Source organism: Arvicola amphibius, chromosome 11, assembly GCF_903992535.2.
Source record: "Arvicola amphibius chromosome 11, mArvAmp1.2, whole genome shotgun sequence".
Classification (NCBI taxonomy): Eukaryota; Metazoa; Chordata; class Mammalia; order Rodentia; family Cricetidae; genus Arvicola; species Arvicola amphibius.
In genome coordinates this window covers 36,261,810-36,284,164 of record NC_052057.2, presented here as the reverse complement: position 1 = coordinate 36,284,164, position 22,355 = coordinate 36,261,810, and the positions used below count along the sequence as shown (strand labels likewise).

The following is a 22,355-nucleotide window of genomic DNA, read 5'->3' as shown; positions in this document are numbered from 1 at the left end:
GTGTAGCTGATCCGACGCATTCTGTGAACAGTGCTAAGAGACATATGATACAGTCTAATTTGGAAAACTCTCTGAAATTTAGGGTGTGAATTTTAGGTCCGATGAAACTGAAGAATTCTAATTCTTGCTTTGTAGATTATTTTCTTTTATCCAGATTAGCTGTGTATAGGACTTCACAATTCTCGTGGCTACCTGGTTTTAATTCTTAAAATGTCTCTTCAACACTTTAAGTGAGCAAAATAGATAAGTTCTCCATCCTCAATGATGGTGCTGTTGTGACATTTCATTTGTGTGTAAGTTCCTAAGAGGGGAGGCATGTATTTATTCTTCATACCAATTCCCTCATTGTTGAAGAAAATAAATATTCAACTTCAGTTCTTCATAGATATAGTTTCAAAAAGTTGAATGAATCAGTAATTCTAAATATTGCATTTTTCCACTCCACTCCTACTTCTGCTGTCAATCTTATGAGCCCATTGTGAGTTGCCATCTTGGTAGCAACATGAACTTATCTTCCTGCATTGAAAAGAAATAGTTTATCATGTAGTAAGCAGCGGTGTATTCTTTCAGAAACTAAGTAGGTATGCTGCCATTTATAATTTTGATGAAATTATATGCAGTAAAATATACAAATAGAAGCAATACCATCTTCTTTCCTTGAAAATATTTTATTAGAAGAATAAATGAGTGGATCCAGAATTTCTCTTCATGTTCTTTGATCTCCTACTAACTCCAGAATGTCTGATACCAGTTGAATGAATAAAATCTATAAATGGACATGCCAGATTTCCACCAAAAAGAAATGCAAATAGGAATTCATGAATCCCTTTTGAGAAATCCAGCTGGCATGATGCTGACTGCATGATTCTGGTCCATGCAGTGTTGGCATGATGCTGACTGGATGATTCTGGCCCACGCAGTGTGTGCTGTACAGGGGAGGATCCTCTGGGCACGATGAGGTGTTGACCATGATCGCCTTTATTCATATATTCATATTCATATATTTAACAAAACTCATTGCCTCTTGATGAAATTCCGGCTTCTCACTTCTGTCACAGATACTTCTGTGGCGATATGGGGAAAGATTTCTGAATGAGATACTGATCCTCAGAAGCCATTTCTCTGGAAGCTTCTCTGCATATTTCCACTCCAGTCTGTTTCAAGGGCATCTTGCCAGGGACTGGTTCTTGAAATCCAAATTGAGTCCATGAATTCATTTCTTATTTTTATGACCTTACACTTATTTAAATTCATTACACATATGTGTGTACACACATACGTTATCTCTATTTGGTAGTAGCTCAGAGAAGAAAGAATTTTGCCAGGACATAAAGGGTGTAGTGACCCAAAATCAGGGTTTGAGGATGGAGCAAATTTGTTGACAGGCTTTCATGGAGAGCAACCCAGCAGTGTATCCAGATGCTGTGAGTGCTAGGCACTTTTCACTGAGCAGAGGGTGGCTCCTGGCACAGTTGAGACTGCAGTGTCTCTTGGAGGACTGTGGGTAGAGAGGATCTGTGCCCGGGGGCTCTGATTCCAGACAATCAGCCAGTGCTTGCCATGGTTCTCTCAACAGAAAATAATAACTAAGTCTAGCACCTTTTGTGGGACTCACTGAGAAAATTAAAGGTTCATTTCTGAAGTCATTAGTCAGGTTTGACCTCGAGACTTGAGAGACAATAAAGTTGATGCTGTTCTTTCCAGAAGTGGTGGAAAGGTTGAACCCAGCGGCAGCCCAGCCTCATATTTATCAAGGGACCACCCACAGGACCCACAGAATCCCCTGCAGTTTTAACCAAGTACCTCCTCTATTGCAGGTTCCTTTGTCTTTGCCGTCACGGTCACCGACGAGGACATCGGATCCAATTCTGAACTTCATTACTCACTCTCAGGTCGAAACTCTGAAAAATTCCTCATCGACCCCCTGAGGGGGGCAATCATGGCAACGGGGCCTCTAGGCGGCGCTTCTGAGGTGACCTTCTCCGTCCACGTGAAAGATGGCAGCTCATTTCCAAAGACAGATTCTACTACAGTGACTGTCAGGTTTGCCAACAAGGCCGATTTCCCTAAAGTCAGAGCCAAAGAACAAACATTCATGTTCCCGGAAAACCAGCCAGTGGGCACACTGGTCACCACCATCACGGGGTCCTCTTTGAGAGGAGAAACTCTGTCCTACTACATTGCAAGTGGGAACCTGGGCAATACTTTCCAAATCGATCCATTATCAGGACAGGTGTCCATCAATCGGCCTTTGGACTTTGAGCAGATACAGAAATATGTTGTTTGGATTGAAGCGAGAGACGGGGGCTTCCCCCCTTTCTCCTCTTACGAGAAGCTTGACATCACGGTGTTAGACATCAACGACAATGCTCCAGCTTTTGAAGAGGACCCATTCGTGTCAGAGATCCTGGAAAACCTATCACCTCGCAAAATCCTTACAGTCTCGGCAACAGACAAGGACAGCGGGCCCAATGGACAGCTAGGTTATGAGATTGTGGACGGCAACAAGGAGAACAGTTTCACGATTAATCACGCTACGGGTGAAATCAGAAGCATTCGGCCACTAGACAGAGAAAAGACATCTCATTACGAGCTCACTGTGAAATCCTCAGACAAAGGGTCCCCTTCCCAGAGCACCTCAGTCAGGGTCATCATCAATATCTTAGATGAAAATGATAATGCGCCCAGGTTTTCACAGATATTCAGCACCTATGTCTCTGAAAACTCCCCCTTGGGCTATACGGTTACCCGTGTCACGACTTCTGATGAAGACATTGGCATAAACGCAATCAGTAGATATTCCATAGTGGATACAAGTCTTCCATTTACGATCAACCCCAACACAGGTGACATTGTCATTAGCCGACCTTTAAACAGAGAAGATAGAGACAGATACAGGATCCGAGTATCTGCGCACGATTCTGGGTGGACTGTAAGTACTGACGTCACCATATTCGTGACAGACGTCAATGACAACACGCCCAGGTTTAGCAAACCCTCTTATTACTTGGATTGCCCCGAACTTACCGAGGTTGGCTCCAAAGTTACTCAAGTATCAGCCACAGATCCCGATGAGGGGTCAAATGGACAAGTGTTTTATTTCATAAAGTCTCAGTCAGAGTATTTCAGAATCAATGCCACCACTGGAGAGATTTTCAATAAGCAGGCGTTAAGATACCAAAACGTCAGCGGCTTCAGTAATGTGAACATCAATAGGCACAGTTTCATTGTGACAGCTTCCGACCGAGGCAACCCTTCTTTACTCAGCGAGACCACGGTTACCATCAACACAGTGGACAGCAACGATAACCCACCTCAGTTTCTCAAAAGTAAATACTTTACGCCAGTTACGAAAACTGTTAAAGTTGGTACTAAGCTAATCAAAGTGGCCGCTAAGGATGACAAGGACTTTGGAGTAAACTCTGAGGTGGAATATTTCATATCTAATGGTAACCACTTAGGGAAATTTAAATTGGACAATCATACTGGATGGCTTTCAATAGCCGCTCCCTTGGTTTCCGACCTCAATCAGAACTTCTTGGTCACAGTCACTGCAAAGGACAAAGGGAACCCTCCACTCTCGTCCCAAGCAATTGTTCACATCACGGTCACCGAAGAGAACTACCACACGCCTGAATTCTCACAGAGCCACATAAGCGCCACCATCCCCGAGAGTCACAGTGTCGGGGCTGTGGTCAGGACAGTCTCTGCCAGAGACCGGGACACAGCCATGAACGGTTTGATCAGGTATGACATTTCTTCTGGGAACGAAGAGGGCATCTTTGCCATCAATTCTTCCACAGGTGTGCTAACGCTCGCCAAAGCCCTGGACTACGAGCTGTGCTCAAAGCATGAGATGACCATTACTGCCACAGATGGAGGATGGGTAGCAAGAACTGGCTACTGCAGCCTGACTGTGAATGTGGCCGACGTGAATGACAATTCCCCAGTATTTGTGCCCGACAGATTTTTCCCAACGGTCATGGAAAACGCCCCGAGTGGAACCACAGTCATTCACCTAAACGCAACGGACGCTGACTCGGGGGTCAATGCTGTGATTGCCTACACGGTGCAATCATCCGACAGTGACCTGTTTGTCATTGACCCCAACACAGGCGTCATCACCACGCAAGGCTTCTTGGATTTTGAAACCAAGCAGAGCTACCACCTCACTGTGAAAGCCTTCAATGTCCCGGATGAGGAAAAGTGCAGCTTTGCCACTGTGGACATCCAGTTGCAGGGGACCAATGAGTACGTGCCTCGCTTTGTTTCTAAGCTCTACTACTTTGAGGTCTCGGAGGCGGCTCCTAGGGGCACGGCTGTTGGGGAAGTGTTCGCCAGTGACAGAGACATGGGGGCTGATGGGGAGGTCCACTATTTGATCTTTGGAAATAGCCGGAAGAAGGGCTTCCAGATCCACAAGACCACGGGGCAGATCTATGTGTCTGGGCTTCTTGATAGGGAAAAAGAAGAAAGGGTTTCTTTGAAGGTGTTGGCCAAGAACTTCGGCAGCATTCGGGGGGCGGACATCGATGAGGTCATTGTGAACATCACTGTGCTCGATGCTAACGACCCACCAGTGTTTAGTCTAAACACATACAGGGTCCAGATCAGTGAAGGAGTCCCCATTGGGACCCACGTGACTTTTGTGAGTGCCTTTGACTCAGACTCCATCCCGAGCTGGAGCAGGTTCTCATACTTCATTGGATCAGGGAATGAAAACGGTGCCTTTTCCATTAACCCCCAGACAGGGCAGATCACCGTCACCTCAGGGCTGGACCGGGAAACCCTGCCTGTTTACAATCTCACGGTCTTGGCTGTGGACTCAGGGACCCCCTCAGCCACAGGAAGTGCATCCTTGTTAGTTACCCTGGAAGACATTAATGATAACGGACCCGTGTTGTCTGTCAGCGAAGGGGAAGTTCTCGAAAACAAGCGCCCAGGAACTCTAGTGATGACCCTGCAGTCCACAGATCCTGACCTCCCTCCAAATCAAGGCCCCTTCAACTATTACCTGCTGAGCACAGGCCCAGCCACTAATTACTTCAGTCTCAACACCGCCGGAGTTCTGAGCACAACCCGGGAGATCGACAGGGAGCAGATCGCAGACTTCTATCTGTCTGTGGTCACCAGGGATTCTGGGGCACCTCAGATGTCATCCACGGGAACCGTGCACATCACCGTTCTAGATCAAAATGACAACCCCTCACAGTCCCGCACAGTGGAGATATTTGTTAATTATTACGGTAACTTATTTCCTGGCGGGACCCTGGGCTCTGTGAAGCCGCAGGATCCGGATGTGTTAGACAGTTTTCACTGCTCCCTCACTTCGGGAGTCACAAGCCTCTTCAGTATCCCAGCAGGCAGCTGTGACCTGACCTCCCAGCCCAGGTCCACAGATGGCACCTTCGATCTGACAGTCGTCAGCAGCGATGGAGTCCACAGTGCAGTCTCCAACAATATCCGGGTTTTCTTTGTGGGATTCTCCAATGCCACGATAGATAACAGCATCTTGCTCCGCGTTGGCGTTCCCACAGTGAAGGACTTCCTGACTAACCACTACCTTCATTTCCAGCGCATCGCTAGTTCCCAGCTGACAGGCTTGGGCACGGCGGTGCAGCTGTACGCTGCCTACGAGGAGAACAACAGGACGTTCCTTTTAGCAGCTGTGAAGCGAAATCATAACCAGTATGTGAATCCCAGTGGTGTAGCCACCTTCTTTGAAAGCATCAAAGAGATCCTGTTTCGTCAGAGTGGAGTAAGGGTGGAGTCTGTGGATCATGACCCCTGCGTTCACGGCCCGTGTCAGAACGGAGGCAGCTGCCTGCGGAGGTTTGCCGTGGGCTCCGCACTGAAGATCCAGGAGAGCCTGCCGGTCATCATCGTGGCCAATGAGCCTCTGCAGCCTTTCCAGTGCAAGTGTGTGCCAGGCTACGCTGGAAGCTGGTGTGAAGTGGATATTGACGAATGCCTGCCGGCCCCGTGCCACAACGGGGGAACCTGCCACAACTTAGTGGGAGGGTTTTCATGCAGCTGCCCAGATGGCTTCACTGGGAGAGCCTGTGAGAGAGATATCAATGAATGCCTGCCCAGCCCCTGCAAGCATGGGGCTGTCTGTCAGAATTTCCCTGGGGGATTCAACTGCGTGTGCAAAACTGGATACACAGGTATGATGGCGTGTTGCTTGCTGTGCTTGCCACTGTTTTTTTTCCCGAAGACTTTAGCCTTAGTATGAACGTTATATGTGTGTGTGTGTATGTGTGTGTGTGTGTGTGTGTATAAAGTATTTGAGAATTTAATACATGGATACTATATTTATACCATTCCCACCACTCTTTTTTACACCTCTGACTCTTTCCATGTCCCTCCCCATTCCCTCTTAAGTTCATTATCTCTTCTATAGTTACTATTGTTACATATCTGTACATATACAAATATAGTCTATCAAGTCCACTTATTATTGTTTATATGCACATTTATTGGGGTGGGGCCCTGTGGAATTTCCAGCCTCCACATTGGTATAGCAGCTGGCATGATCATTATACAGGTTTCATTTAGGCAACTATGCTGTTGAGATTTCAGGAGTATGGCATCCTTGCCGTGTTTTGGAGACAGTATCTCATGCCAGGCACCCTGGTCCTCTGGCTCTTATGGTCTTCCCGCCTCCTCTTCCATCATGTTCCCTGAGCCTTATATGGGAGGGTTAATAATCATTTCTATTTTTTTATTTTTGGATTTATTTTGTTTTATGTGTGTGAATGTTTTACCTGCGTGTATGCATGTGTACCATGGGTGTGCCTGGTGCCCATAGAAATCAGAGGAGGGTGTCAGGTCTCCTGGAACTAGAATTATAGATGGTGGTGGGCCACCACGTGGGTAGTGGAAACAGAATCAGGATTCTCTCCCAAAGCAACAATTACTCTTAAGCCCTGAGCTGTCTCTGTCGCCCTCATGTCTGGTTTGATAGGGTTACGTCAAATCTAACAGGCCACACTACAAACCCCATATACCTACATGTGTGTACATGTGCTTCTACGGCAGAATTTACAACAATGCTTTCACTAGCTACATATGATGGCCTTTTATTTTATAATTCTATTCTTTTAGATTCTTTATTTTTATGTAGCTTTTCTATCACCTGATAAGCAACACCTAATCATTGTGTGTACTTATGGAGTACCAGAAGAAATTATGTTACCTGAAAAAGTCAGGCACAGAAGGACATACAGAACTAAATCAAAACATACATTGTACCTTTTATTTTCTTCACATGTGAATTGATCATACACATCTTAAAGCATTTTTTATTTTATAAGTGTTCACTAATTCCTTTAGAATCCATAGTTTTCTTTTTCTTGGCTCATACTCATTGCACAATGATGGCCCCTAAACACATTTTACAAGCATGTTGTGTATATTGATCATTCATTATCCTCCTCTCTACGTTCTCTTCTCCTGTTATTATAATCCCGTTCATTCACAGGACAGTTGCATGTCTCCTTTTCTGTCATATGTACATATATATGAATACATGCATACATACGGTTTTCACACACAGAGACATATATGATTTTATATATCTATATAAAATCTAGGATCTTGGGGCTGGGGAGATGGCTCAGTAGGTAAGAGGACAAGCTGCTCTTGCAGAGGATCCAGGTTCAGTTCTCAGCTCCCACATGGTGGCTCACATCCACCTGTCACTCCTGTGTTCTTTGTCCACTCATCCGGTGATACACCCCTGGGTTGCTTCCATTCCCTGGCTTTTGACAAGTGCAGCATAAGTGGACACTCATCTCCATGGTTGGATAGGAAGCATTTTGGACATATGTCTGGCTGTGATAGAGCTGGGTCATTTGTTGGTGAACTGGGTGAGTTCTCATTCCTCCGGGGCACAGGACTTGCTCTTCTCTTAATCCTCATAGCATTTTGAATTATCTGTTTGCTTAATGGTGACCAACCATTCTTGTTGGGATGGGAAGAAAGGCTGGTTTAGTTTTCATTTTCCTGTTAGCTCAGGATGTCAAAAAAATTCTCCCATGTTTACTGACAATTTGTGGCTCCTTCTTTGAGAACTAGTTGTTACACTGAACACTCCATTGGTGGGGTCACTTAGTCTCTTAGTATTTAGTGTTTCAAATTCTTTATGTGGTTCAAATATTTAGTTCTTCATCGATGAATAGTCAGCAAAGATCTTCTCCCATTCTGTCTTTTTCCCCTACTCAATTCTCTCCTTCACTGTGCACAAGCTTTCTAATATTATGCAACTTTATTTGTGGATTCTTAGTTTTGTTGCTTAGGCTACTGGAGTCATTTGTAACAGGTCCCTACCTTAGCTATTTCTTGACATGTTTTTCTAATGTCTGTGGTTTACTTGTCTCAAGTCTGTCAAGAATATTCACACAGGACTATATTGATTTCTAAACGAGTTTTCAGTTTGTGTTACCATTTTATGGAAATAAATGGTTTCCAAGGTTATTAAGAAAATTATGGCAGCCAATATCAGAGGCTAAGGAGGCAGGGGAGGAGAGGTAGGGAGAGTGGGGTTGGACCACAGGTGCAAACCTCTTTGGTAGATGTCAACTTATGGCAGTGCCCTGTTATACCCATGCTTGGGTAACCACAGAAACTCATATCCATATGATTCCGACAGAACTGTTTCACCTCATGTATTTTTCTCAGACGCCATTTAATGTTGTAGATCTTCTCTTGTGTTTTATCTACATTTTAAAGCCTACAACATTACAAACTATTACTGTTCAGTGATCCTCATGTCTTATACATCATAACCATGCAGATAGACAGATCAGAGGGGAAGAGAGGCAGAGACAGAAAGACAGACATGCAGAGAAACACCCACAGAGAGGGAGAGGGAGCAGGGGAAGCATTGCTGTATTTCTTTTCAGCATGAGAAGCTCTGCTCACATTTAGAAGAGTGAGAGATTGTGACTGATGTGCTCCTAGCAGCTTTGTGTGAGGAGTGTCTGGGTGCCTGAAAACTCCCAATAAAGCTGTAAGCATAAAAATGATAATCATGTCATGGAGACAGGAAGGGGGCATACGATGATTACAACATTATCATTGTTTTATCGCCCAGTTTTATATTTATTGAATTTTATTTTCCAGAGTAAGCATAGAACTCTACACATAATAAACCTGTGACAGTGTTGTATGAATGTATGATTTAAAGACATTGATCCTGGCTTTTTGTATAACTTAGGTTCCAAATCCTTAGTTACCAGAAATAAAACAAAAGAAAATGCAAACAGAGAGTCTGTGACATCCACCCACTCTCTTTATGTTTCTGTATTTGTTCCTTCTCTCATTGCTATGATAAAATGCCCAGCGGAGTCACCTCCGGGGATGAGGATTCACTTTGGCTCAGTTTGAGGGTACGGGCTATCGTGACATAGAAAGCATGGGAGAAGGGATGGAGGGTGGGTGGGAACATTCCTGCCCCAGTCAGGAAGCAGAGGGAAATGAGCACTGTTGCCCCCGGCACTTTCACCATTTTATTCAGCTCAGGACTCCAGGTCAAGGGTTGAGCCACCTACATTCATGAACCTCAGTTAAACTTTGCTGGAAACACGCCCACAGACACACCAGGAGCTGTGTCTCCTAGGCGACTCTAAATCCCAGCATGTTTACATTCAGTATTAAAGTGAGTAGTCTTATTGTTTAAGTACACTTTCCTACAATTTAAATTTCATATTACAGAGAAGATTTCTAAGTAGAGTAGAAGAGAATAGTGAGTTTATTTCACTATGGAACACCTGAACATATATTGTAGGTTTTGCCACACATAGGGGTACAAGTCAGTGTGGCTTTAGCAAGTATGCCTTGGGCTTGTTACCATGTGATGTTTCCCTGGGCTTCAAGGCATGTCTTGTTATTTTTGGGGGGAGTTAAAATTTGTCCATTCATCACTTTTGTTTCAATTTATAGTATACATTTTTTCCAGACAGAGAAAAGTTATATGCAGGCTGTACATAGCAATTTTACCTAAGGAGTTTGCCAAACATATGATTTCACAGAAAGGACAGAGGACGAGATAGGGAAAAGAGAATCCCAAGTTATATGTGAGTGTCGTGACAAGTTGTGGTGACAGAGATGTGTGGTACAAAACAAAAAAAACTCTGTGAGTAGGCACGGCACACCTTTCTACAGAAGAAATACTTTGAGGAAAACACTTTGATGAACTAAATTCCTTGGGGGTACCTGTTCCTGGAAAAAGGGATGAAAACAGCTTACACAGTGTGCAGAAATAACTACTTGGTACTAAATTAACTTTAAAAGTTTCTGAGGGGTTGGAGAGCTGACAGCAGCTAAGAGCATTTTCTGCTCTTGCAGAGGGCAAGGGTTTAGCTCCCAGCATTCACATGGCAGATCATAACCTTTGTAACTCTGGTTCCAGGGGCTCTGACACCCTTTTCTGGCCTCCACAGAAACTGCATGCACTTAGTGGACAGATATAACAAGCAGGAAAAACACCCCCCACACAAAAAATAACAAATATTTTAAAAAGTATTCCAAGCATGCCTCCTCAGAATGAATAACACATACCTAAATATTAGCAATAAAATATTTTAATAGAGTTATTTGCATACAAAATGTATTGCAATAGTTTCTATGTTCCGTTTCTCCTCTGTGTATAAACTCAAGAGATGTAACAGTGTTTGTGGTGGCAAAGCATAGTTGTGTCCGGGAAAGCAGAAAGTCCCATCAACTATAGGATCTCAAAAAAAAAAAAAAATCCTTATCTACACAGCATGGTTCTGTTTAACAGCTAATAGGCAGCTTAGTTCCTCTCTAATTATCAAAAAATATATGGTGTGGAACAAATAAACCTTGAATATTTTTCCTTAATAAATGCATTGCAGGTGCTCCCAACAGGGACAGTCTGCATTCACCAAACACTTCCATCTTCAGCCTGTGTTCAGCAAAGCCACAGTATTCAATCTCTGTTGAACAGGTTCTTCCGTCTTCAGTCTGAGTTCAATTTACCTCCCCTTTTCTGCTGAAGATCATGCATCTTTGACTAAGCACTGCACGTAAGCTTAAATTGTACACCCAGGAGTTGTGTGGACACCCCACGTAAAGATTACACATGCATTTTCACCCTCGCAAGTTCCCATTTTCCATGTGATCAGAAACTTCACAACCCGGAGCAATTCTCCATTTGTCTATGATACGTAGTGATTATCAGCACAGTTAATGGCCTGCTGTCAAAGCAGCAAGAGCAAGTCATTCTTTAAAACACCCACGAGGGTAGTAAATGCATGCGTATAGTCCTCTGTGCAGATGCATTTACTACCTGTGGCAATTCACATGATGGTCACGTAGTGAAGCATTAATATAATTAAAAATTAATATAATAAAAAAATGGGAGTCAAATATCATGGTGAGAATCCAAAAGATCAGAGAAGCAGGGAGCAGCCACCTGTCACCTCCTACCTCTTCTCTTCCTCCCTCCAAAAGGGCTAAGATCCTCTCTCAGTCCCACTTACTACTTTCTGTCTCCTCTCTGTCTACAATCCTCCAAACCTCTATGGTTATTTTTGGTCGGCTAGTGGCTGTCTCCGCCCCCTGACTCCAAGCAAGCATTATTTGTCAGAACACAATCAAAATATCACAAAAGAGCACAGATCTGCTCAGTGCCTCTTCCAGAGAGCATGCAAGGGACAAGCCTTTGGTAGGGACTGCTGATCGACTCAGAACATTAATTAAGTTAAAGAGCCAAAAATGGGTTCCACACTGCTGCAGCACAAGGAGTATCAGACCAGGAGATGCTGTAGTGATTGGAATCTGCCGTCTCTACCTGACCTTACACCCTTAACAGAAGCGCTTTGCAGGGACACCCACCCACACAGAACAATTCAGGATTGACTGTTGGTTCCCATCTGGGACTTTGAGTCTGAACTTTAAACACCTGAGAAGACATTTGGTGGCTCTTTTAGATTCTGAAATTTAAATCAAATTTTTACTCTTTCACGGTGTGTCTTTGAATATAAATATCTAGCTCGACCAACTCTTTCAATACAAATAATTTTTATCCACTAAAGGAGAACTGAGAAATATGCCTTTAAATGGTGAATAACTCATATATTCTGACAAAACTAACTCCCCCATGAAGTTATTTATATATATTTGATTATTATTTTCTAAAAAATTCTGAGAATAAGACTTCTTTAAATTGAAATAATTAACAAAAGGATAGTTTGCTTTTTTCCTCCTGAAAATACCTGTTAGCTGTGAAGACAATCATTCTCAGAATATTTCCTATTCTCTAGAAGCCATGACTTTATTTGCTGTATATTTTGAAATGCATTATCAAAGCTTATATTTATTCTAGGGTGTTTTTACACTTCTCTTTGAGCTATCTGAAATAACCTTTAGTGAATATTTAAATTAAACTTAGATGTTTACATGAAAGTTATCATTTGTGAATGACAAGAAATTCATATTAAAAGTGCACAAAAAGGATATCTGAATTTATTTTATTATTAAATGGAAAAATTAAAAGATGATATTTACAAAAGGATTGAACTCAAATTGGAGTTAGTTTCTTAATGATTTATTTTATTTTTAACTCAGTGTATGTGTTTGTCTGTGTGGTGGTATGTGTACCAGAGTCCAATGCCTATAGAGGTCAGAAGAGGGCGCTAAGTCCCTTGGAGCTGAAGTTACAGATACTTATGAGCTACCTAAGGTGGGTGCCAGGAACCCAACACCAGTCCTTTGGAAAAGTGGGATTTTCCCTTGACTACTGAGCCATCTCTCCAGTCACCAGAGTAGAAGTTTAAAAGGTTAGCTACCTGGGTTTAAAACTCCTGCTGTTTCTTACAAAGCATGCGAGACCATGTTCCTGATGATCCAGCCAAGGTTTCTCTGTCCTTGCATCCCTGTCTCTTGTCTTTCGGAAATGAAGCTTTCATTTTATAGCCCACTAATATGGTCCCATGATCTATGTCTTACATTCACTGCCTGTAAGATATATAGGCTCACATATATATGTCACTTTTAGCATGACTCTAAAAGAAAAAAAATGAGATAAGGAAGAGAGTAGAGAAATCCAACAGTACTTAACACTGTTAGTCTATGTGAAAATCACATATTCTTTTGCAGTAAAAGAAGGATGTGGTGTATGACTTTCTTGTAGGAAAATAAGAGTTCAGTTAGTAGGACTTCTTTAAATCTGTAATGGATAATGATGGCATCTTAATAAGGAAAAAAAGCATACTTCTAAAAAGGTGTATGCCTTATCCAGTAGGAAAATGAGTTGCTAGATGGAGGGGGATGTGTTTCTAGCCATCATCAACGGTGTGAAGTTCAGCACAAGCTTGCAATAACACAGTCTAGCCCATGTCTCACTCCTACCACACTACAGACTTATTTTTGGTGCGTCTAAGTGTGTCACTGGTTTGTCCCGTTGTTTTCCCCTTAGAGTCCAGGAGCGTTCTGAAAATGTGCTCCGTGTTCTGCCGTGTCAGGGGGCAGCCGATGCTGTTTATAAAGGAAAATACTGAACGTGTGAGTCTGGGATGCTCAGAAATGGCTCAGCCGTGCCACGAGGCCTGCCTGACTCAGATTTATAAAGTCAGACTCAAACCACTGTGGCTTTCAGAATCAAGCCGCGAAAACAAAAATGAGTTAAACAAAAGCTTACGATGTGTTTAGAGCAAAGTTGCTGTGATGTAAGGCATTTGTCTGTGGTCAGCCTTCTCTAACTGTGGGGACAAAACATATGCATTGCAAGACACACAAAGGGCTCACCAGTGCAGTAGAGACAGCTCTGCAGAGTGCTTGCCCAGCTTACAGCCACCTCTAAGACCAGGCCCTAGTACTGAGAAAGCAATTGAGGGCTGGGGAATTGGCACAAATGGAAAAATGCTGGCTGCCACTTCTGAGGGGGCCCACGTTCAGATCCATAAGGCTTGCTTTAAAAGCTTGGTGTGATGATGTGCCTGTAATTCCAAAGTTGGAGAAGGTGAGACAGAGGGATTCCTGGAGCTGACTAGCCAGCCAGCTTCACTAAGCCAATGAACTCTGAGTTCAGTGAAACAGCAGGCCAAAAACTAAAGTAGATAACCACTGAGGAAGACTCCTGGCATAGACACATGGCCTCCATGTGCTTGTACACACATACTCTCTCTCTCTCTCTCTCTCTCTCTCTCTCTCACACACACACACACACACACACACACACACACCAATATATTGTGGGCACACACACCCATACACATACATACACACACATGGAAACAGATTTGTTGAAGATGACTATAACAATAAGAGTCTAAATCTCAATAAATGGAAATTAACTAGAAAGTACACTCTCTCACTATTAGAATCAGGAAACTAGTAATTCTCAAATAGATCTATTGAAATAGCACTTTAACAGTTATTCATGTGTACATAGAAGGAAGCAACAAAAGAAGACAGGATTTAGACAGTGCACTTTGGCTGCCAAGAGAGCAAATGCTCTCCCGGCCCAGTTCGAGCTGAGCACAGAAGCAGGGAACTTGCTCGGTCAGTGCCATTGTCTGTCACCTCTCTTGCAGGAAACAGGCTTCCATATTAGTCACTTTTCTTGTGTCTGTGTCAAAAGGGCCAAAAATAGCAGCTTAGCGAGGGAAGGGTTTACTTTGGCTCGTAGTTCGGGACATCATGTCAGCAGGAGCAGGCTGCTGCTGGTCACATGGCATCCACAGCAAGGCAGAGAGATGGACTCTGGCGCTCCGTTCCCCTTCTGCTTTAGCCCTGGGCTCCAGTCCACTGAAGGGCACCACACTTCAGATGCACATTCCCACCCCAGTGACAGGATCTGCAAACCCCCTCGGTGACTCGGTGACTCGGTGACTCGCTTGTCTCCTCGGTGACTCAATGTGCTGCCAGACTGACAGTGCTAACCTCCAACTTCTAAGGCTTCCTCTGTGGCATGAGTAGCTTTCTTTCCAGTGCCAAAGAAAATGCCGTCTTCAGGCAGTTCTTGCCTTTTTAATGGCTATTTCTCCATCTACTCTCTGCCCAGCCCAGTATTAATGGATCGGATTTAACAAGATCCACAAGAACAACACTTCTATGCTGTAAATCTACAGCATACACAGTTATCTAAGAATAAGTGTGTCGTCTGTGTTAGAGAAGGAGTGAAAGAATTTGAAAATGTGACTGATGGGTTTTCTTGTTTCCTATTCTTCTTTACACAAGGCATGGGATAAGTTCGGGGACACTTCTTTTTCTCCTGTCTTTCTTTCCTTCTTTCATTTATTTATTTATTTTTGAGTGGTAAAGATGTAGCTTGGCAAGCTCAGTCACACCAATTCTTCCCTTCAGAAGCCTGACTCAATGAAATTCCTATAATGGAATTGTAAAAGTTTGAACTTCACTCCCAGTGTTGAATGTGAATGCGCAACCTCAACAGGAGGATCAAAGTCAGGGGAATAATTCGAATGTTTTCACCATGAAATTCCCTTGAAAACAGGCCTCTCTCCAAAATGGCTACACAAAATGTACAAATTGTGTAGATCTTTATAACAGCGCACCTGGATAGCATATGAAACTCTGAGAGATGATCCCAGTGTCCTGTTGGGGAGCAGAGGGGCTTCTGGCTTCTGTGTCTCTATGGGATTTGTTCCTGAAGGATGTAGTTTTTCATATAGTTATAGTTGATGTGGTTAGTATATTTATTGCTAAGTCTTCTTAACAAGTTTGATACATTTTAGGGAAAATGTGTGAATCTTCTGTCAATTACTGTGAATGCAATCCCTGCTTCAACGGTGGCTCCTGTCAGAGTGGTGTGGAATCGTATTACTGCCATTGTCCATTCGGTGAGTAGAATGTATCCATTGTTATACTGATCTAGAGACTGGCTCTAGGGATGTGGCTCAGTTGGTAGGTGGCTTGCCTGCCTTGAGCCTTAGGTTTAAGTCATCACCTCATGGTGGTGCACTCTTATAATCCCAGTGTTCAGGAGAGGAGGCAGGAGGACCAGATGTTCAAAGTCATCCTTAGAAGCATAGAGAGTTCAAGACTAGCATGTACTACAAGAGACCCTGTTCCTATAAATCATATATATACATATATGAATATAAAATATATTTGTGAATATAATATATATATTTGTAAATAGGTGAGCAGTCTACTATGGCAATGTATGATTAAGAGACTACTAATCATTTTGCAAAAGGCACACAAGTAAAATGAAATATTTAATGCTAACTATTTTAAAGTCAATTATGGCAATGTTACCAAGTACATCACTTTAACTCTTGTCAGAAAAAAACTCAAAATAACAATAGCCTTATGGACGCCTTCTTGTAACGTTAACTTAATACTTAAAATATGCTCCAAACACTTTCAACTCTGTATTCTTGTTTGTTTCCTTTTTACATGAATTCAACCATTTCTACTAGATGAGTCTGGGAACTAAATGCACATTGGGGTTGTTGCGGATAATTCTCAACAGCTAATAAAAACTCTACCACTGTGTTCTCTTGATGGACATTATCAGACCTTCTTGTGGCATCTACTGATGTCTTCAAGGCACCTGCAAATATTACCCAGAAATAGGTCAGCAAGCAACTGTGACTAATCCGTCTATTTAAGATTTCCTTACCTCTCATCAGAAGCAGATTACATCTCTGGGGACATGTCTGTCTCTAGGGAGGATAAAGCTGGTTCTCTTGCCTTTCCTTCTGTGTTCCCACTGCTGGATGGGCCTGGGATCTGCAGTTTTAGTGTCTGTAGAGAGAGATGGAGTTTCTAGTGACCAGAGACATGTCTGTAAGCCTTCCCTCTGATCTCCACGTGCGTGCTATGACTCAGATGTCCCCACATCACATAAATGAAGCACTAATAATTATTATAACAATGAGAATAATAAAATATAGTTAGGTAAAATCAATTTTTACCAATGTTTCTAAGGCTCAGAAATTAAGCGATTTATTCAAAGTCAGGAAAACTGGCAAGGAATCGCATCATGAGGCTGCGACTGGAGAACAGGTGCCCGTTGCTGGTTTCATGCCAATATTACATTTTTAGGGTCTTATCAGAGTGCCCACAAAGCAGTGGGAGTCTGTCCATATGAAAACAACCATTTCCTCGGGTCTCCTACAAGGCCAGGTCTTTGAGCTCCCACAGTCAGGCTTCATGATTTAACTTGTGTTTTGGAAAGAAAAAAAAATAAATTGGAGTGGAAAGTGGAAAATAATTTTCAAGTGACTGACAGAGTGTTTATAGAGTTAGCGTTCCTTGCCGTTTCACGAGCAAGTGTGCGTATTGAGAACAACTAGTGCCAAACACTAAGGTCGTTTTCCATACGGTGCTGATATAAAACCCACTGTATGAGGGGACGGTCAGGGGTCATACCTAGGGACCCAAATGCACCTTTTCTCACCCTGCAGCCATCCCTGCGGGAAGAGGAATCGTACTATAAATTACAGTAGACATGAGGCTGGCAGTCCAGGTCCCAGCTAATTCCTTCCAAAGGCAAAACCCCAAGGCACTGCCGAAATGTGGACCTTGTCAGATGACCAGGGAAGCATTTAGAAAGAAAAACAAAATAAAAAGCCTTGGAATTCATCATCCGTCCAATACGTCGTTCCAAGCTGCATAGCCCGAATTAGAAGGAAAAGTAATTTGCCTGCTCAAATTGAATGTGGGTGACACACACACACACACAAGAAGCAGCAGATGGAAATGCCTCAAAGACTCGGGGTGGTGACACACAGGGTAGTGACACATAGACCCCGAACACTACCTTCCTTGGAGTTTTGAGGTTAGAAAAAAATTGTTCCCTTTATAGTCACATCAGCCAAAGGCTTGTTCTTTAGATTTTGATTCATTTATATATTCGTAGATGTATAGGTATGTAGGTTTAGACAGTTAAGTAGATGACAGGCATGTGTCGGGGTCCAGTGCCTTCCCAGACCATAAATTATTTCTCCAGACCAGAGGGGAGGCATGGGATTAAAGACACAACTCATATGGCTTTATCAGAAGGGAGATTCTCAGTGATCCCTCATGAAATCCCGAGTTCACATCCTGAAAATTCTACCCGCCTTTATTCTCCAAACAGCTTTTATATCAAAATGTAAACTGAGGGGGAAATTCATTATCATTCTCTTTCCTAGGTAACCAGGTGAATGGCTTTAATCATGTCCACACCATGTCTACACCTTTCTATTCCCATTTTGTCACGTCTTCCTATCTTCCTGCTCTGTATGCCAGCTCTGTCACATAGGCCGAATTAACATCTCTATCCCAGGAGTCCCCCAAATTACAAAGAAGGAGCAGAACTATAATAGCATATCCTGACCCTTTGTCTGTAAAGGCTAGGTGACCGTCTTCTATGAGGCCAGGTGCAAACTATGGCCTGGAAGTCTGGCCGCCATTCAATGTAGAGATATGGGCCTGTATAATATGGCCCTATGGGCATGTAGGTAGATAGATAGATAATAGATAGACAGACAGACAGATAGACAGATAGATAGATAAAAGTAGATAAATGATAAGTGATAAATGCATAATATTTAAATAATGTATGTAGATGTAAAGCAATGACATACGAAGCCTACGTTGACATTATATTACATATGTATCATTCTTATAATTTTTTACTTTTTAACTTTGGTTTAAGATTTAAAGTAATAAACTGTACATATTTTCTAGTCAGTATATTGACTTTTATCTCTGCCTGGACAGAAAATGACAAGTTAATCTATGTATACTTTGCAAAAGCTTCCAGGCTATTTTATCTTTGATGTTTTCTTCCATTTCCCATGATTCTATGACTGAGGTTCAGTTATAAGTACTCTGAAATAGTGGCGTTTATTCCTTTGAGCTCAACCATTCCCAGACTCTAACTCAATGCATTTACTATAGACATGAAATCCCAACTAAAGAATGAAACCTTTTCAAAGCTGGATATAAACCCTGCCTGCCGTTGTGGGTTACTTTCCAATCGTCAGCCACATCGACCAGTGTGTGGGGAGAAGGACTTGGCTGAGGGCAGCAGCATCAGCAAAACTCACAGTCAAGATGGGAACAGGCTGTGCAAACAAATGGAAACGCTAAGCAAAATGACTCCAAAGGAGCCCCCTGTGATTCATCCCAAGGAGGGAGTGTTCAGTGGTTAAGGGCACTGACAGCTCTTCCAGAGGATCCAGGTTCCATTCCTAGCACCCACATGGTGGCTCCCAGCCATCTGCAGTTCCAGTTCCAGGGCACCCGATGCTCTCGTTTGGCCTTGGTGGGTACCAGGCGTAAAAGTCGTGCACAGACACAAAGGCAGGCATAGATCCATTTGCATAAAATTAAAGAACATGACTAATAAGCAGATCTTAAAACGCTGACTTCTGTGCTGGAGGCAACATATCTTTTCCTCATTCTGTGGCCTTGGAAAATACCGCTGAGTGGGGGACTGGATGTTTTGTTCAGTCAAAAACAAATGAATCTACTGTCCTTAATTGAATTAATATGGTTTTTAAGAATTATAATGATGTGTCGTGGCCTTGGTAGTGGTGCACGCTTTTAATCCCAGCTCTTAGGAGGCAAAGGCAGAAGGATCTCTATGAGATTCAGGCCAGCCTGGGCTATACTGAAACCATGTATCCATAAAATAGAGTAAAATAAAGTAAAATAGAATACAATTATATATTACAGTTGACTATTATAGCATAGTATATTTTGCAAACATCACCAAACTAATTTTCAAAGTATTTGGGGAGAGAACTCTCCTCAAACATACTCCTTCCTATTACCTTTAATTTTTGAAATTGTGGAATGCATAGGTAAATTCCTAACTTAGAAAACAACATTGGAATCTCATTTCTCTCATAAGCCATATAGTTTTCTGTGTCTTCTTTTTGCAATTCTGTGAGCAAGGTCTGCTTCATGCCACGCATGACCGTGGAGCTTCTTTTAGTTACAAGAGTGGCAATTTAGGGTAACACTTGAGGAAGGGGTGATGATAATGTAATTTTTACCTGCACGATTCATTATTATAACTGAAAATGGTTTGTTAAGAATAACTGAAGGAAACATAGCTAGACTTCAGTGTCTGTCTCTCTCTCCCCTGCAGGTGTCTTTGGGAAACACTGTGAACTGAACAGTTATGGATTTGAGGAACTGTCATATATGGAGTTTCCCAGCCTGGACCCCAACAACAACTACATTTATGTCAAGTTTGCAACCATCAAAAGTCATGCTCTATTGCTTTATAACTACGACAACCAGACAGGAGAACGGGCAGAGTTCCTGGCGCTGGAAATAGCCGAAGAAAGACTCCGCTTCTCCTATAATCTGGGCAGTGGGACGTACAAACTGACCACTATGAAGAAAGTGTCGGATGGACAGTTCCACACAGTGATTGCACGGCGGGCAGGAATGGTGAGGCCCCCTCTTCCCTCAGCTTGCTGTTGGTGCTCTGCAGCCGTCAGTCATTCCTCCTGGGAAGCCTGCATAGATAGAGCGTTACGATCAAAGGGCAGGGCATGTGTTTATTGGGTGACAACTGCGCTGTTGTCCCAAGAAAAAGAAGCAAACAGCCGAAAGCATTAGCAGCCCACACGTCTCCAAGGGTTTAAAGACAATCTAGACTTTTATTTAAAATTACTGCTCTTCTAGCTAGAGTTTCGTTACCCTAACTGAAGAACCCAGTGTAAACCAATTCTTTCTTGGTCTTCTACCTCATTATAAGACACAAACACAGTTACCAGTTGAAGCCATCTACCTATGGCTGCACTGAGAGCTGAACCATGGTCATTAAGTTGTGAATAATACTAAATGTGAAAAGAATATTTCTATGATTATTAATTTGGCCACAGAGGGAAAATGTATCCTTACTTCAGTGTGTGTGTGTGTGTGTGTGTGTGTGTGTGTGTGTGTGTATGTGTGTATGTGTATGTGTGAGACAGGGTTTCTTTGTAGCTTTGGAGCCTGTCCTGGAACTAGCTCTTGTAGACCAGGCTGGCCTCAAACTCACAGAGATACACCTGCCTCTGCCTCCTGAGTGCTGGAACTGAAGGCATGTGCCACCACCACCTAGCAAGAATATATATATATATATATATATATATATATATTATATACAGTTGTGTCTACAATAATTCTTTAAAGAATTCCAAAGATAATACCATAAGAGTGGCTAAGGCCTTCAGATATTCTTTGATTTTTGTTTTAAATTACCAAGCTTTTACAAAAAAAGGAAAATATATTTACAGCTTGACAATGGCCAACACACGTGCTAGCCAGAACTCACCAGGCATTCTCTGGCTGCTGCATAAACACTGTATATTTTGTAAAAGGGTTTAGGGTCTCTAATGTTAATATTTTGCATAGTGGCTATGTAGGTGGGTATTCACAGAAATCCAGGAAGTGAGTCTCTCAAATGCAATGTTGCCTTTGAGATCAGTGTCCCTTCATTTTTAAGATAACAGGCCAAGGAGGAAACAACATGGGGCACGAACAGCTTCACATGTGTAATTGGAGAGTGCTAGTTCATACCCGGCTGCTCAGACCTGGAATAATCACACAGACACTATATTATTTGCAATACTGTTTGGCCAATAGCTTAAGTGTATTTCTAGCAAGCTCTTATATCTTAAATTAACCCATCTCCATTAATCTGTGCATCACCACAAGGCAGCTACATGACTTCTCCCTGACTCTGCCTACTCGCTCTCTACATTTGTTTGGATTTCCTGCCTGGCTATACTCTGTTAAGCCATTGGCCGAAAGCTGTTTTATTCATTAACCAATAAAAGTAACACATATACAGAAAGATTTCCTACACCAGACATGTGATCAGAAGAGTAGATTTACCCCTAAATGATAACATTTATTATAGTTTACTTGAGAGGAAATTGAGAAAAATATTCATGTCTCTCACAAGAGTTTGTGGAGATTCTAGTAGCTGCTAGGTATACTAAAAGCAAATAAACTGTTATTTTAAAATTAGTATTTTACTATTCAGTGGATAATAGCGATAAATGGACTCTATTAATAGTTTCTGAGATATGAGAAGTCTACGATAACCTTTTCTAAATCTGATCTTTAAATAGCTGTGTTTATGGACAGCCCCCTAAATTCATGAGCAGTGTTCACAAAATGAAGTCATTTGTTTCCACCATGAATATGGCCTTACTATAAGGCAGGAAACCTCTTGTCTACCATGTTTACATGCAAGTGAGATGCATTGCTGAGCTTGTTTCTGCCCTTGTGTTGTTTCCAGTGTTTCTTAAAATTTAGCCCATGACCCACAGTCATGTGTGGGAAGCACAAAGCAGTGCCATGTTTATACTGCCCTCAGATCCATGTGTCATGGCATTAGAACACGCTTAGGAAGACTCCTTTCG

The 22,355-nt window shown here is 42.5% G+C and overlaps 1 protein-coding gene across 1 annotated transcript in view; it reads left to right on the top strand.

Annotated features, from left to right (window-relative positions):
- Fat4 (FAT atypical cadherin 4) overlaps positions 1-22,355 on the top strand; it is a 132,181-nt gene that overhangs the window by 94,750 nt on the left and 15,076 nt on the right. Inside the window, exons 9-11 of the mRNA XM_038348047.1 lie at positions 1,818-6,167; positions 15,723-15,827; positions 20,081-20,388. Coding sequence (XP_038203975.1) covers positions 1,818-6,167; positions 15,723-15,827; positions 20,081-20,388 — 4,763 coding nt within the window. The remainder of the gene's footprint in view (positions 1-1,817; positions 6,168-15,722; positions 15,828-20,080; positions 20,389-22,355) is intronic.